General features: G+C 42.2%; 1 protein-coding gene across 2 annotated transcripts in view; it reads left to right on the forward strand.

The window, feature by feature from the left end:
• The window catches only part of dlc1 (DLC1 Rho GTPase activating protein), a 423,144-nt gene that overhangs the window by 242,303 nt on the left and 166,073 nt on the right, over positions 1-14,768 (forward strand). For both annotated transcript variants that reach the window (XM_055635599.1, XM_055635607.1), the window contains exon 5: positions 2,026-2,059. In XM_055635599.1, the coding sequence (XP_055491574.1) occupies positions 2,026-2,059 (34 nt within the window). The remainder of the gene's footprint in view (positions 1-2,025; positions 2,060-14,768) is intronic.

Here is a 14,768-nt window from a genome sequence, read left to right on the forward strand (position 1 = left end):
AGGCACTCATATTTTACACAGTCATACATTGTATGAGATGTTGCAGAACCCAAGGCTACATCTGATTGACAATGTGACAGATATAATTTTATTTTATCCATTCATTGGATCCTCTCATCACCAGCAAGCATGTATTGTCCATCCCCTACTGAGCCATCTCAAAGGGTGATTTAGAGGTACATCTGGATTCTCTCCGAGACCAGATTGGGAAAGGATTGGCTTCCTTCTGTGAACCAATTGTGCAATTACCCTGTAGTTTTGTGGCCATTATTGCCCATGTATGTTTTGTTAAAGAAATCCCAGATTAACTTAACTACTTGAATTTATATACCTCAGCTGCTAGAATGGGATTGAAACTCATGTCCCCAAATTAACAGACTGGGATTCTTGCTCGTCCAATGGTGTGTTTCTGGAAATAACAAAAACAAGATATAATTCCTTATCTTGGGGAAGATTTCTAACTTCAACTATGCTCCTAACCTCTTGACAGTCAGGAATCCAAAAGTTTCCAAATTGCCTCTTCAGAGATGCTCAGATGTTTGGCCAATGGGTTTGGTGTAGATAGGTATAAAGGTCAGAATGACCGTGAAGGGCCGAAGGGTCTGTTTATATATTGTACAGTTCTGAGACTCTATGATTCTGTGTTGGGATACTGATTTTGAAGCCGAAACACGTTTACATCAGCTTGGTACACAGTTCAGGGATGAACTCATCACCTCTTGTAGTTAAATTAAATATGCAGACTGTGCATATTTTTCTTCAACTCCCTCCATTGCTGCTTCCTTTTAAAGGTTGCAACATCCAAATTGTGCTGCCTGATATTAAATGAAATTTAAATTCTATTTCTTCAAATAACTCCACGATCATAGAAAATACCATTCTTCTGCAATTTTAACTGTCATTGTCTAATTTCAATAACGGTCCTTTTTTCTTTAAAAAAACTTTGAAAGAATAATGATGAAGATAAAATTAAAACTAAAATGGGTTATGAATGGCCCTCTTCCTCTCTAGGAACACCACCCAGACAGAGAATAGGGACAAACTATAGAGGTGATTGGACACCTCAGCAGTGTGTTGCCTGAGCCAGCGGCAGAAGTAGACATCATCTCTCCACAGGTGAGGTGAAGTGGCGCTGGAAGTTCACTCTGTACACTTGCTGAACCACTCTGCTGGAGGAACTCAAAGTGCAGCAGGAACACAATGGATCTTTAGACTTTGGAGATACAGCGCGGAAACAGGCCCCACCGTCTGCACCAACCAGCAATCACCCCGTACACTTACACCATCCTACACACATGGGACAATTCACCATTTTTTCTACCAAAGCCAATTAAGCTACACACCTGCAAATCTTTGGAGCGTTAGAGGAAACCGGAGAACCCGGAGAAAACCCAAGAGGTTACATGGAGAACATACAAACACCGTACAGACAGCTCCCGTAGTCAGGAGTTAACCAGGGTCCCCGGTGCTGTAAGGCAGCAACTCTACCGCTGCGCCACTTCAGCCTGAAGAAGGGTCCCAACATGAAATGTTATCCATCCATTCTCTCCACCGCTTCCTGACCTATTGAGTTCCTCCAGCAGATTGTTTGTGAGTCCTTAAATTCCTGATAATGAGGTTTATCGTATGCAGAGTGAGTTTCCAGCATCACTTCACCTCACCAATGGCAAGAAAATGACTGACCCGTTGAATTCCTCCAGCAGATGGTTTGTGCATCCCAATTCAGCCTGAGCTCCTCCAACACTTTGTGCTTTGCTCAAGATTCCAGCATCAGCAGTTCCTTATATTTTGCAGGAGAAACTCAACAGGTCAAGCAGCATCTGTGGAGGGAAAGAAATTGTCCCTGCATAGGGACCATCCAATTTAGGAACTTCTAAATTTAGGAGTTACCAAAACACCAGTGCAAATTTTATTCTAACAAATTTTAGCTTATTACAGTCTGAAAACTGGCTTACCATATTGTGCTCAATCATTTACAGTAGTTTATAATGTTATTTATTTCTTTATTTTAATATATTTTTGTAGGCAATGCCGATGATATCAGAAAAAGGGAAGGCTGGTGAGTAGATCTGTATGTTACTTTTGGAATTCGTCATATTCCTTCAGCTCATTCCGTGGGCAGGCATTGCTTCTCAGATGATGAATAGGAAATATGAAACTATATTGTTTTTTGTAGAAATGTAATTGTATTTTTGTTATCATTTCAATTTACTTCGTAACCTCTTTCTGTGTGCACATTCTGGAGGCTACTTATCACATCTGTGGATGCAGAATATGATGCTCATTGGCTATAAATGGTTATGTCTCGGTATGAATAGAGCTGGCTTACTCCAGTGTGTGGGAAAATTTTCATTAATTTCTGAAAAAGTGTCCAACCTTTCAAATTAACATATGCGGAGTGTTTTTACTTGGTCAAGGATTCCAAGCGTGGACTTCAAAGAATGCAGCTTGAGTTCTTTATTCTCCGCATACAAATCTCTGATGCTTAAAGACATATTCTTGGGTGCAGAGTTTAGCAAAGATTTACATTCTGACAGAGCTTTCTTAATTCGTCAGTCACTGTGCCAAATTGCTGTGTGGGAAAGGATGCTGTTTTGTTTTGAAGGAACAAATGCTGCATTGCTCAAATGTCAGGGGGTAAATAGCAAAATCTGTATATCTTTGCATTTTTATACTGCCGTTCTTCTACCTTCTTTTCGTCAGGAATTTCCATACACAGTGGTTGTTCTCATCACAATCTGCTTTTTTGGCTATTTCCTAATGATTTTAATTTACATGCTTGGGGTGTTTCTTTTGTCGCCGGGTTTTAATTATTCGATGGAAGAAGTACTCACAGGTTTATTTTGTGTCCAAAACCAGGCAGATTCCCAATACAAAGGTTAAGTACTGTGGACATGGGAGTTGAACATAATCAGATACCTTTAACTATTTCCTGCAAAATCGGAACAGTCTGCCTTGAAACATTCAGTGCCAACGTCCCAGACAAGTTAACGATTCAAATGCATTGGCCCTTTGGTACTAAGCCATTTTATGTATAATCCCAATTTTTTTTCCCAGTTCCATCTGAGAATTGTTGAAAGTGTGTCTGGTGTTTTTTCAGGTTTTGCTTTTTTTTAAATGAGACATAGGATTGGGCTGTATGTGAGTCAGAGATTCCTAAACCCAAACAAAGCAACACCATGTGATCTTTCTTTCAGCAAACTCCATTCTCCTATCCCAAGGACGTGAACATGTTGACAACTTAGTCTCATCTGTCTCCTGGCTCTCAGAGCTGACTTGTAATGAGTTGGTGCATTTCCAATTGAGTTTCTAGGGAGCCCGTAGTGCAATAATGCTTCTAATCAAAGAACATGAAGTAAAGAAGTCAACAATGCCACATTGGTGCAATAAGTCTGTTGTAAAAAGTGGAGGACTATCCGTATTCTTCAATGAGAGTGACCAAAGCACATTATTGAACAGGGTAGAGTCGTATTGATAGCATCCAAATACTTGTCTGGTGATTCATGTGTGATGGTTCCATGCATAACTAGCAATGCCAATGCTATGGCTCATCCCCAACTTCCTTTGCAAACCTCATGGCGAGGGACCATCTGAACTGCTGCACTGCTAGTTACATAGATTATTTATCACGGAAGGTTGATGCTGAAACCAGAAATGGAAGGTCCTCCCATTCCCATACCTCAACACAATTTGTTTTTAAATGATTAAGACATACCATTCATAAATTTGCGCACTGACAGAAGAATTAGTTACGCATATTAATGCCCTCACCAGCTTCTTATCTAGTCAGTGTGTCATCCCTCATATGTTAATGTACTAGATGGCACCTTGGAAATGAAGCATCTTCCGCACTCCACGGTAAATCCACGCTGTAGAACTCAATGTTGCACCCATTCTGTGCATTGTGAGTCTTATCAGTTAATTTATTGGGGCCGGGTCAGCTGAAAGGGACCAAAATACCTTTCTCTCTTTTCATTCAAATTGAGAAAATAGGCCAAGATGTCTCCTGATTCCTTTGTTGACTGAAAATATATTAAGAACCGAGATACATAATCAGAGTGACTCAATTTATGACTGACTGAATATGTGTGTATGTGTTGTAATTATTCTGTATTTCCACTTCTTGCTGAGTATGTTTGTACAAAAGTCGTTTTTTGTTGTATTTTCTGTTTAAGGTCATTAAATAGCTCTGCAATGTGTCTCATTCTCATCCCCTCTTGCATGCACACTTGTATGTGAAGACATAGAGTGGCCGAGATCATGGGATGAGTCCTGATCACAACTTTCAGATATTTGTATGAATTAAGCCCTGGTCAGTTTGCCCAGAATTCTACACAAGATCAATGGAGCTCATGAGTAAAAATCATGAGGATGACTGCTACAAAGAAACGTATTGCCACTCGGGTACAGAGAAATTGAATTTTGGATTGGTCAGATAATCCTGTCACCATGCATATCTAGAACGACCTTAATGTGTGGTGTACATAATCTAAGAATGCTCACTTCAGGTTTCAACCTCTGTTAGCAGCCTTGCCTCTGAGATGGAGGATTGTGGTTCAAGTCCCACACCTAGATAAATCATTTTTACAGTCCCTTGTGTGAAGGATGACATGCTTTCACTCCAGTTTTGTTGGCTCTTTGGTTATTGATGAGACCAATGTGGGAATGACAGATTGTTCAACAGATGAGTCAAGAGGTGTTTGAGGGGGTGGGCAAGTGAGTGGTTTGTGGTGGTGTATTCCTTCTGGCTCTGTTGTGCTCCTAATGCATGGACTCAAGGTTCTCATTGCCATCCCAAATATTCCATCTCTATTTCACAGGTCATGGGTTAGAGATAGCCAAAATGATTGAGCACATCCTTGAAACTTTTGCTCTATCTGCCCCATAATCCCATGAGAGAGCTCAGAATGGAGACACGAGGAAGTGCAGATGCTGAAATATTGAGTAAAACACAAAATACTGGAGTAACTCGGTGGATCAGGCAGCATCTGAGGAGTGTTTAAGAGGGAACTGCAGATGCTGGAGAATCGAAGGTTACACAGAAAAGCTGGAGAAACTCAGCGGGTGCAGCAGCATCTATGGAGCGAAGGAAATAGGCAACGTTTCGGGCCGAAACCCTTCTTCAGACTGATCGGGGGTGGGGGTGGGTCGGGACAAGAAAGGGAAAAGGAGGAGTAGCCAGAAGGCTGGAGGGTGGGAGGAGATAGTAGGGGAGCTGAGGAAGGGGAGGAGACAGCAAGGACTAACAGAATTGGGAGAATTGGTGATGTTTTGGGTGGGATCCTACTTCAGAGTGGACTCGTAATGTTTTGGGAGTCTGCTGTCAGGCATGTGATTGACCTGACCCGTAACTAAGGGAGTACTGCACGATCAGAGATACCATCTTCCTGTAAATTGAGCCCATGAATTCTCTCAGACATGGACATGAAAGATCCACAAACACCCTTTAAAGAGTAGGAGAGGTCTTCTTCAACATACTCACTTATCCTCGCTGAAATATTATCTATTCATTATCCCCTTGCTGCCTATGGAAGTTGCCAGGATTCCTAGAATGTAGGTCAATTGCATTTCAAAAGTGGTTAAATTGTTGTAAAGTGGTTTGGGATATCCTGAGGTCAGGAAAGATTATTTAGAACAGAGTGAAAATTAGAGCATTTAAAGCTGCAAGTTTATATCCTGAAAAGCATCAAATAAAATGCAATTATGTTATATTCTTTCATGTAAGTAATGTGAAAAATTGAAGAACGTATAATTTGTTCCTTCGTTGGAGCTGAGAAGAACATTTTAGTATGGTGTCAGTGAATTACATTATTTCTAGCTGACAGTTGTGCTAACAGTTATTTTACAGCTAAAATAATGTTATTACAAGAGAATCTTAATTCTGACATGGATTAAACCTGATGACCTTTCATTATATGATGTCACAGTACCTTTTATGGAAATAGTTTGAAAAGGTCAATGTGGCATACATACTTTTAAATATTCTGAGGCAACAAACTTTAGTTGTACTACAAGAAGAAGCAACATGACAATTTATATTAATTATTATTTTAAAATGGTGTACATAACATTTAATGAAATTTATCAAAAATGCGCCTCAATAAAGTCTGGATTGTCATGAATGTAAAAATAGAGCCAGTAGACATTATATTTATATTATACTAGACCAAGTGGGACCCGTTGGGTCCCCCAAATGCACGGTTGCAGGGGGGGAGGGGGGCTGCGGTGTCACACACACACACTAACCACCCCTCCCCACACACACACTAACCACCCCCCTTGATATTATATTAATATTATTCATTGGCTCCTTTACCCTATACCCACACTATCCACTGACGCATAGCCCCCAACTCGCAGAGAGAGGGGCAGAGACAAGGAGAGAAAGTCAGGGACAGAGGAAGGGGGGGGGAGAGGGGGGGAGGAGGGGGGAGGTGAGAGGGGGAGGAGGGGGTAGAGGGGGGGAAAGGGAGGAGGAGAGGTGGGGGGAAGGGAGGGGGGAGGGAGGGATGGGAGAGGGAGTGGGGAAGGGAGCGGGTAGGGGGAAGGGAGGGATTGGGGGATGGGAGGGGGAGGGAAGGAGGGTAGGGGGAGAGGGGCTGGAGGGAAGGGGTGAGGGGGTGCAGGAGAGGGATGGGGGGAGAAAGGGAGAGGGAGGAGAGGAGGAGGGGGTAGGGGGGGGGGGGGTAGGGAGAGGGAGAGAGGGGGAGAGAGAGAGTAGAGGGAGAGTGTGAGGGGGGTGGTGGTGGTAGCTCGCGGCTCTGGGGCAGCACGTGGGGGTGGCAGCAGCTCGCAGGGGTCGGCAGCTCGCGGGGGGGACGGCAGCAGCTCGCTGGGAGACATCACTCGCAGCGCAGACGCAGCACGCAGAGCCCGCAGCACGCAGAGCCATTGTGACGTCATCAGCCAAAGCTGCTCGGTTTCTACTTTCAAAGACATTTCAGATTTGTGAACATTTTCATAAATAACTTGAGAAATAAAACATGAATTTTTCAGACTATGTAAAAATGTTCCCGTTCGTGCGTCGTTGTTTTTTTTGAGTAGATGTGATCACACACACACACACACACACACATCCAAGATCAGAGTTTTATAGTTATAAGGATATTACATATGATCTCACAGAGGTGTAAAAAAGAAATTGATGTAGTCCGAGCTTTTCATCATACAGGAGGACATTTTAGCAGTGAAGCTAGAGGTGAACATGTGAGAAAGGAGGAGAGAGTTTGATTTAGTAACACTGAAGTGGTTTAAGGCTACAATCATGGCAAAATGTTGAGCCAGAAGAATAATTGCAGGACCAAAAGTATTGTGAATAGATAGTGAGACAGATGCAATAATGGAGAAGGTTGTGAACACCCAGGCACAAACCTGACATTATACCAAGGTGACACACAAAATGCTGGAATAACTCAGTGGGTCAGGTTTTTTCAGAGATACTACCTGACCCATTGAGTTACTCAAGCATTTTGTGTCTATCTCTGGAGAACATGGATAGGTGAGGTCTCATATCCATGTTCTCCAGAGATGCTGCCTGACCTGCTGAGTTTTTTTTTTCTCATAAACCAGCACCTGCATTTCCTTGTGTCTACGTTATACCAAAATGCTCAGGATCCACAGATTTTGATGAAGGACTATGGTCCATGACTCAAAAATCATGCGGACAAAATAATAACCATATAAGTACCAGTCTGTGAAACAGCTCTACCAACTTTTTGCACCAGACCAAAGATCAATAAGGTCATCTGAGCCAGGTTTGGATTTGGGACCAAGGTTGTGATCGAGTGGTCTGGCTCTTGTGATTGTTAATATTCCTGCTAGGCCACATCAAAGGACATTTGTGCTGAACTGGAGTCATACAAAGAGTGGGCCGTGTAGGAGAAAGAAATTCCATCCGTACATGCCGCTGGACTGTTTAACAGCATTAAACAGCAGTGTATTCACTTTTGCTGATTCCAGTCATTTACTTTCAAATGTTTTATAGCGTGCAGAAATGTGAACTTACTTTTTGTAATTAAAAGTAGAAAGAGGATATATTTGATGATTTACAACAAAAGGCAATTGAGTTCAGATCCAACGCCTCAAGGCTGCAGTGGTAGACAGATTCCACATGGAACATACTCAGGTCAAAAAGGCACTTTGTTGCGGAGAAATCAGCCCCTTTATAAATTTTAATAAACGCAGGACAATGGAAGCGCGTTTCCATTTCATGCTAAAATCTGCAATGAAGGGCTTGCATTTCTCCGTAGCACAAGGCGATGATCTAAGGGTCAGAGCACAGCATAGGGAAGAGGCAGCATCATGTGACCTTGCAGGCCAAGGTTCACAGCATGATGACCTTTAGCAGCAGGTTGACACATCAGCAACTGTGATACATCAAGGCCCAGCTGGTCCCTATATTCAATGGAATGTTTTTAATCTGTGCTGCAATAAAGGTTCTAATTACAAGGAACGTGAGATGGAAGAGAGGTGAGGTTCAATTTTTGTTTAATATCCCGATGATTGACTTTCAGAAGATTATTTTATATTGCACAGTTAATTAGTAACAGTCCAACCCTGATGATAGAAATATCAGGGTGAGTGTTTATATGAACGAGTATCATGGCAGAGTTCAAAACTATGAACACAATAGCAAAAGGGTAGATGAGATTTGACCTACTCTTTCCATAGTGATAAAGAAGTTTGAAATGGAGCATCCAAATCATGGTGGCCATTGCTCTGTTGCTGGGCTGAGAGCCAATTTAGTCATAGAATCATAGAGTTATACAGAATGGAAACAGCCCCCTCTGGTCTAATTCTTCCATGCCATCCAAGATGCCCCATGTAGGTTCATCTCATTTGCTTGCATTTGGCCCATATCCTTCTAAACCTTTCCTATCTATGTACCTGTCCAAGTGTCTTGTAAACACTGTTATAGTACCTACCGCAACTACCTGCTCTGGCAGCTCGTTCCATACACTCACACCATCGGCTGTTCGAAAATTGCCCTGCAGGACCCTATTAAATCTTCTTGCTCTCACTTTAAACCTATGTCCTCTGGTTCTTGAAGAATATACCCTGTTGATTAAAGATTTTATGTCAGAATTCAGTGCTGTAGTTAGCTGTACATGGTACTGTATATACTGTGGATATTGTTAGCTCATGAAATGGAGGGACCACCTTATCTTTATGCATTTAACTTAGGTCATTGCTCCAAGAGCTCTACCTCTCCCAATTGTTGGTCCTCCCAAGAGCCTCTTCCACTGGCCAGTCTTTCCTGCCCCTGTGGTGGCTCGGAGCCATTGGTGCACCTGGAGTAGCCCAGCAAGCAACCAGTTCCAAACATACACCAGGTCTCATCACTGAGAAAAATCGATCTAAAAATATCGAATCCGCAATTAATATTTCTCCCATCTCCTCTTCAGAAGATGGCACACAATGCTACCAGTCATCTAGTCACGTTTTCCTTCATGTGCGTCCACATATTGAGCATCCTTAGACTTTTCAATTCGGGTTGTTATCACAACCAACTTCACTTAATGTTATCAGAGGAAACATCAAAGCAGGAACTCTGCCTGATAACCTTTGCACACTCAATGTCCGCTGGAATTATTTGAAATAGCTCAGGATATAATCAAGAATCAAAATCTGTTCTGCATCGTTTAACTATAATTTATCTTGACAATGAATCTGGGAGAAGCAGGCAGAATATGAACAGATTTCAATTTTAAGATAAAGGAAACAACATTTGATAGCTTTGCATTATTTTATCAGGTTTAACATGACTATGGAAAACAATTATGTACACCATAATCATGTGCCCAAACATAATTGGATGTGCAGGGCTCAGTTGGGTTAAACATCATCCGAATGTTCCTGATTATGACATAAAACTGATGTTAGGCACCTTGCATCCACTTAGCAGGGATCTAACATCTAAAATTGGGCATCCTTGCATTTGGTTAGCCTATATTGTTTCATTAGAGATAATGCGTGGAAACAGACCCTGTAGCCCACTGACTCCATGCCATCCAATGATAACCCATACATTGGTTTTATCCTACACACAATGGACAATTTGCAGTCCTACAAACCTGCAGGTCTTTGGAATGTGAAAGGAGACCAGAGGACCCAGAAAAATCCCTATGCGGTCACAGGGAGAACATATCAAATCGGTACAGATAGAATGCACAGTCAGGATTGAACCTAATCTCTGGAACTGTAAGGCAGCAACTTTATTGCTGTGCCACTGTGCCAACCCAGCTCATTCTGCATCCCGATCAGTGGAAAGCTTTGAAGTTGACCTGGAAAATTGAATATATAGTGTTTCTTCTTGCCCTCATGTGACACGAGTTTTGCTCCTGGATTTACCGCAATCTCTGTGGGGTCCCTTCTCCCTGTCCTGTGACTATTGTAGGGTTTTGTCATTGTTGCAGTTGGCTATAGTTGGTTCAGCTATATAGTAGGTACAGGTACTCGCAGAAACTTAATGACCTGGTTTCCAATCTCTTATCATATTTAGCTTGCACTTGCCAAGCCAATATATTTGTCTCAGCTCCTACAATGTTATCTTGCTTAAATAGTTCATTATCAAACATTTCTTAAAATCAAAGTAGTAGTTTAAATCTTAGATACCAGAGGCTAGTCACATTTGTTTGCATTTGACCCATATCCTATCCATAACTCTTCCTATCCATATATCTGTCCAAAGGTCCTTTAAAAGTCGTAATTATATCCACATCTATAGCTTCCTCCCTCATGAGTATAGCTAACTCATTCTGGATACTGACTACCCTCTGAGTGAAAAAGCTGCCCCTGAGGTGGCTTTAATCACCCCCACTCACCTGAAACCTATGCCCTCTAGTTTTAGAATCCTCTGAAGCTAAAGCGTTTATACTATCTCAATCCAAATCATGAACATTTTCTAGTCTGACACAAATCATACAAATGACAAGATTATGTTCAGATTGCCCCGAATGCCTGTAACAACAGTTAAGCTGAAATATTGACTAGCTTCCTCCTAACTTTGTTGCTTGTTGATTACTGGACATGACTTCTGAAGTCACTCCCTGATTTATTCATATTCAGTATTTCAATATACATTCATTGATATAATTTTGCTATATCATTAATAATGTGATCAAAGTATTGAACTATCCAAAGAGTGCGACAGATCAAGATTTATTTACAGAGTGGATGCTAGGGTTTGGGTATTTACTGAGGCACGTTGGGTCACTAAATGTCGGGTGCCACGTCCTTGCTCTTCCAGTTTTGGGGAGACACTGTCCAGGAGGTTTTGGCGAGTTGCTGCAGTATATTTTGTAAATAGTACATGCTGCATCATGGAGACCCAATGATAGAGAGAATATATGTCTAGTGTCATGATTTATTATTGAGTTTCCTGAATTTGTTTGAATCTCTAATCATCTGGACAAACACAGCATTCCCTTCCATTGTCTTCTGCAATAAGGTTAAAAAAAACATATTTAAAAAAAATAGAACCTATTCTAGCGAGGGTCCCCAATGAGGTAGATGGTAGGTCAGGACCACTCTCTAGTTGGTGATAGGATGGCACAGTTGCCTAATAACAGCTGGGGAAAAAACTGCCCCTGAATCTGGAGGTATGCATTTTCACATTTCTGTACCTCTTTCCTAATGGGAGAGGGGAGAAGAGTGAGTATCCGGGCTAAGACCCATCCTTGTTTATGCTGGTGGCCATCCTGAGGCAACGTGAAGTGTAGATGGAGTTCATGGAAGGGGAGGTTGGTTTGTATGATGGTCTGGGCTGCGTCCACAATACTCTGCAATTTCTTGCGGTCTTGGATGGAGCTGATCCCGAACTGAGCTGTGATGCATCCCGATAAAATGCTCGCTACGGTGCAGCTGTGGTGTCAAATACTTCCTTCACAATTGCCCCTCAATGTTGGTAACAGGAAGGATTGTGTGTTACCCAGAGATGCTCCCAGAGTGGTTGCAGTAGGAGCTGTGTGTTTGGACTAGCCTGAGGAACAAGTGGTTTCATCCAAACTAAAACATTTATGAGCAGTAAACCAATGATCATGTCCCTATATGTGAGTAATAGAGTTAATCTATCCTCTTAATCCATCTCAATGATGATAAAATGACAACATTTTCACCAAAATATTGACATTGATTGCTGCTGAGGTTCTGATGGAAGGCATTGACTGAACTATTGGTTTAATCTATGAAGTTAATAAACATACGTTTGTCTGCAAGGATAAAATCACAGCCTAGAGGGCTTGGCTTGTAGGTGCGAGGGGCAAAGTTCAAAGGAGTTGTGCATGGTGTTTTTTACACAAAGTGCGGTGGGTGCCTGGAACATGCTGCCAGGAGTGATGGTGTAGGTAGTGACAACAATGACATTGAGGAGGCTTTTGGATAGGCACATGGATAATCAGGGATCAGAGGGATAGGGTTCATGTGCAGTCAGAGGAGATTACTTTAACTTGACATCATGTCCGACATTTAAATTGTTGGCCGAAGGGGCTGTACCCTTTCTATTTTCCTATGCAAAGCAACACTCTCTTTGATTTTGTGGGTCTTTTCAAGCAAAGAACTTTAATTTGATGTTTGATTAGTCCAGCCTGTTCATACATGTTTACATTCCTTTTAACTTCAATATGAGCCTTTGCTGACAGTATCTCCAGCAATGTACATGCTCATTTGCAGCTGGAGACGCACATGCTTGTTGACTCACAAAGTATGGACCGATGAACCCTCAATGACAGGAATGTGTTACGCCCACCATTAAAAGTTTATCATAAGGTCATAAGGTCATAAGATATAGGAGTACTATTAGTCCATTCGGCCCATCAAGTATATTCCGTTATTCAATCATACCTGATCTATCTTTCCCTCCTAACCCCATTCTGCTGCTTTCTCCCCATAACCTCTGACACCAGCACTGATCAAGAATCTATCCACTATGAAGGAGAAGTGAGAATGGTCTTTAGTGGCAGCACAACAACCCAACTTTTGCAAGCAAAGATTGGAAGGTGTGGAAGAAATGATTTGTCCTGTTTGGTTCTTTAATGATAAATTGCTTCACACAAATACCTTAAAATGAAACAAATATCATCCAAAGGTTGGGTGCCTATTGTCAAAATGCATACAGCAAAATGATAAAAGCTAAACATTATAACTGCCATTGAATATCAAAAGTAAGGATCATTGTGCCTCATCAGAATAAACTCAGAATAGTTTGCTTCCATGGTCATTTTCTTTATTCTTAGATCATAATATTTTTGTAAATGATTTATAACATAATTTTTCTAAATGCAATATTTCAGTTTTAGTGACAACACTGTGCCATTGACTGGCGTCAGCCAGAATGGCAAGCATAATATTAAGATTAATTTACCATTGTTCAGAGAAAGACAGTTTAAGATGACAAGCAGCCACTATTCCCACCCGTGTTTACTGTATCATGAAGGAACGTGCTGGGTTGCCATGATAACACTGGTGAAGATAAGATCAGGATCTGGTTCAGCTGCGATGGCCCCCAGATTCACATCATTAACCAATATTTATTATCTAGCTTGCAAAATCAACCACTTTTAAAATGTATGTCTTTGGCCGCAGAATGCTCTGAGAATTTTTGTTTGGATGCTATCTAAAAGCGTAGTAAGGAACTGCAGATGCTGGTTTAAATCGAAGATAGACACACATGGCTGGAGTAACTCAGCGGGACAGGCAGCATCTCTGGAGAGAAGGAATGGGTGACATTTCGATCAAGACAATTCTTGTCTGCCTCAGAGGGCGGTGGAGGTCGATTTTCTGGATACTTTCTAGAGAGAGCTAGATAGGGCTCTTAAAGACAGCGGAGTCAGGGGATATGGGGAGAAGGCAGGAACGGGGTACTGATTGGGGATGACCAGCCATGATCACATTGAATGGCAGTGCTGACTCGAAGGGCCAAATGGCCTACTCCTGCACCTATCGTCAATTGTCTATTGTCTATTCACCCAAAACATCATCCATTCCTTCTCTCCAGAGATGCTGCCTGTCCCGCCGAGTTACTCCAGCCATTTGTGTCCATCTTCTATCCAAAAGAGCCTTCTATCTACTTAAGCTCACAGATGTAAATGGTCGGCATCATTTTCTGGTACAGACATTGTGGACCGAAGGGCCTGTTCAATGGGTTTTTTTAATATGATGTGTACCAAGGTACAGTGAAATGCTTTTTTTGCATTCAGATCAACAAGACTATCACCATATATGACCACAATCCCCTGGTTTGTTCAGAATGCACTGAACAATGCGCTAAATCTGTATGCAAGAGTCACATTTTAGCTCCATTTTACAGTCCCAGCTGCTGCCGGCCAGAAAGGCCCGCTGCAGCTGTTGCCTCCATTCCTGTTGTCGCATGAACCGTCATCCCTCTCCTTGCATGGCCCTCTTCTGCCCTTGTTCAACGGGGGGGCTCCAGCAGCCAACCTTGAGAGTGCAGAAGGTAAGCCCTCTCGGTTCCTCTTACCGGCTCGTTGTCTAGCATCTGCCGCCATCACCCGCCTCCATCCTCTTCTCTGATTCCCGGTCTTCAGGGGCGAGTAGGGGCCGGGCTTGATGGCTTCCCCCCCGGGTGGGTTTCCCATTTCCATGGTGGGCAAGCCAGGCCTGTTGTTGGGATATGGCCACAGCTCACCGTGAGACAGTCTCGCCATGTGCAGCTTGCTTTTTGTGCTGTACTGTTCCATTATCTATTAAAACAAAATTTGATGATTTAAAAAACATAAATACTTCTGGGTGGCACAGTAGCGCAGCGTAAA

The sequence above is a fragment of the Leucoraja erinacea genome, chromosome 1, assembly GCF_028641065.1.
Source record: "Leucoraja erinacea ecotype New England chromosome 1, Leri_hhj_1, whole genome shotgun sequence".
In the NCBI taxonomy this organism is placed as follows: domain Eukaryota; kingdom Metazoa; phylum Chordata; class Chondrichthyes; order Rajiformes; family Rajidae; genus Leucoraja; species Leucoraja erinaceus.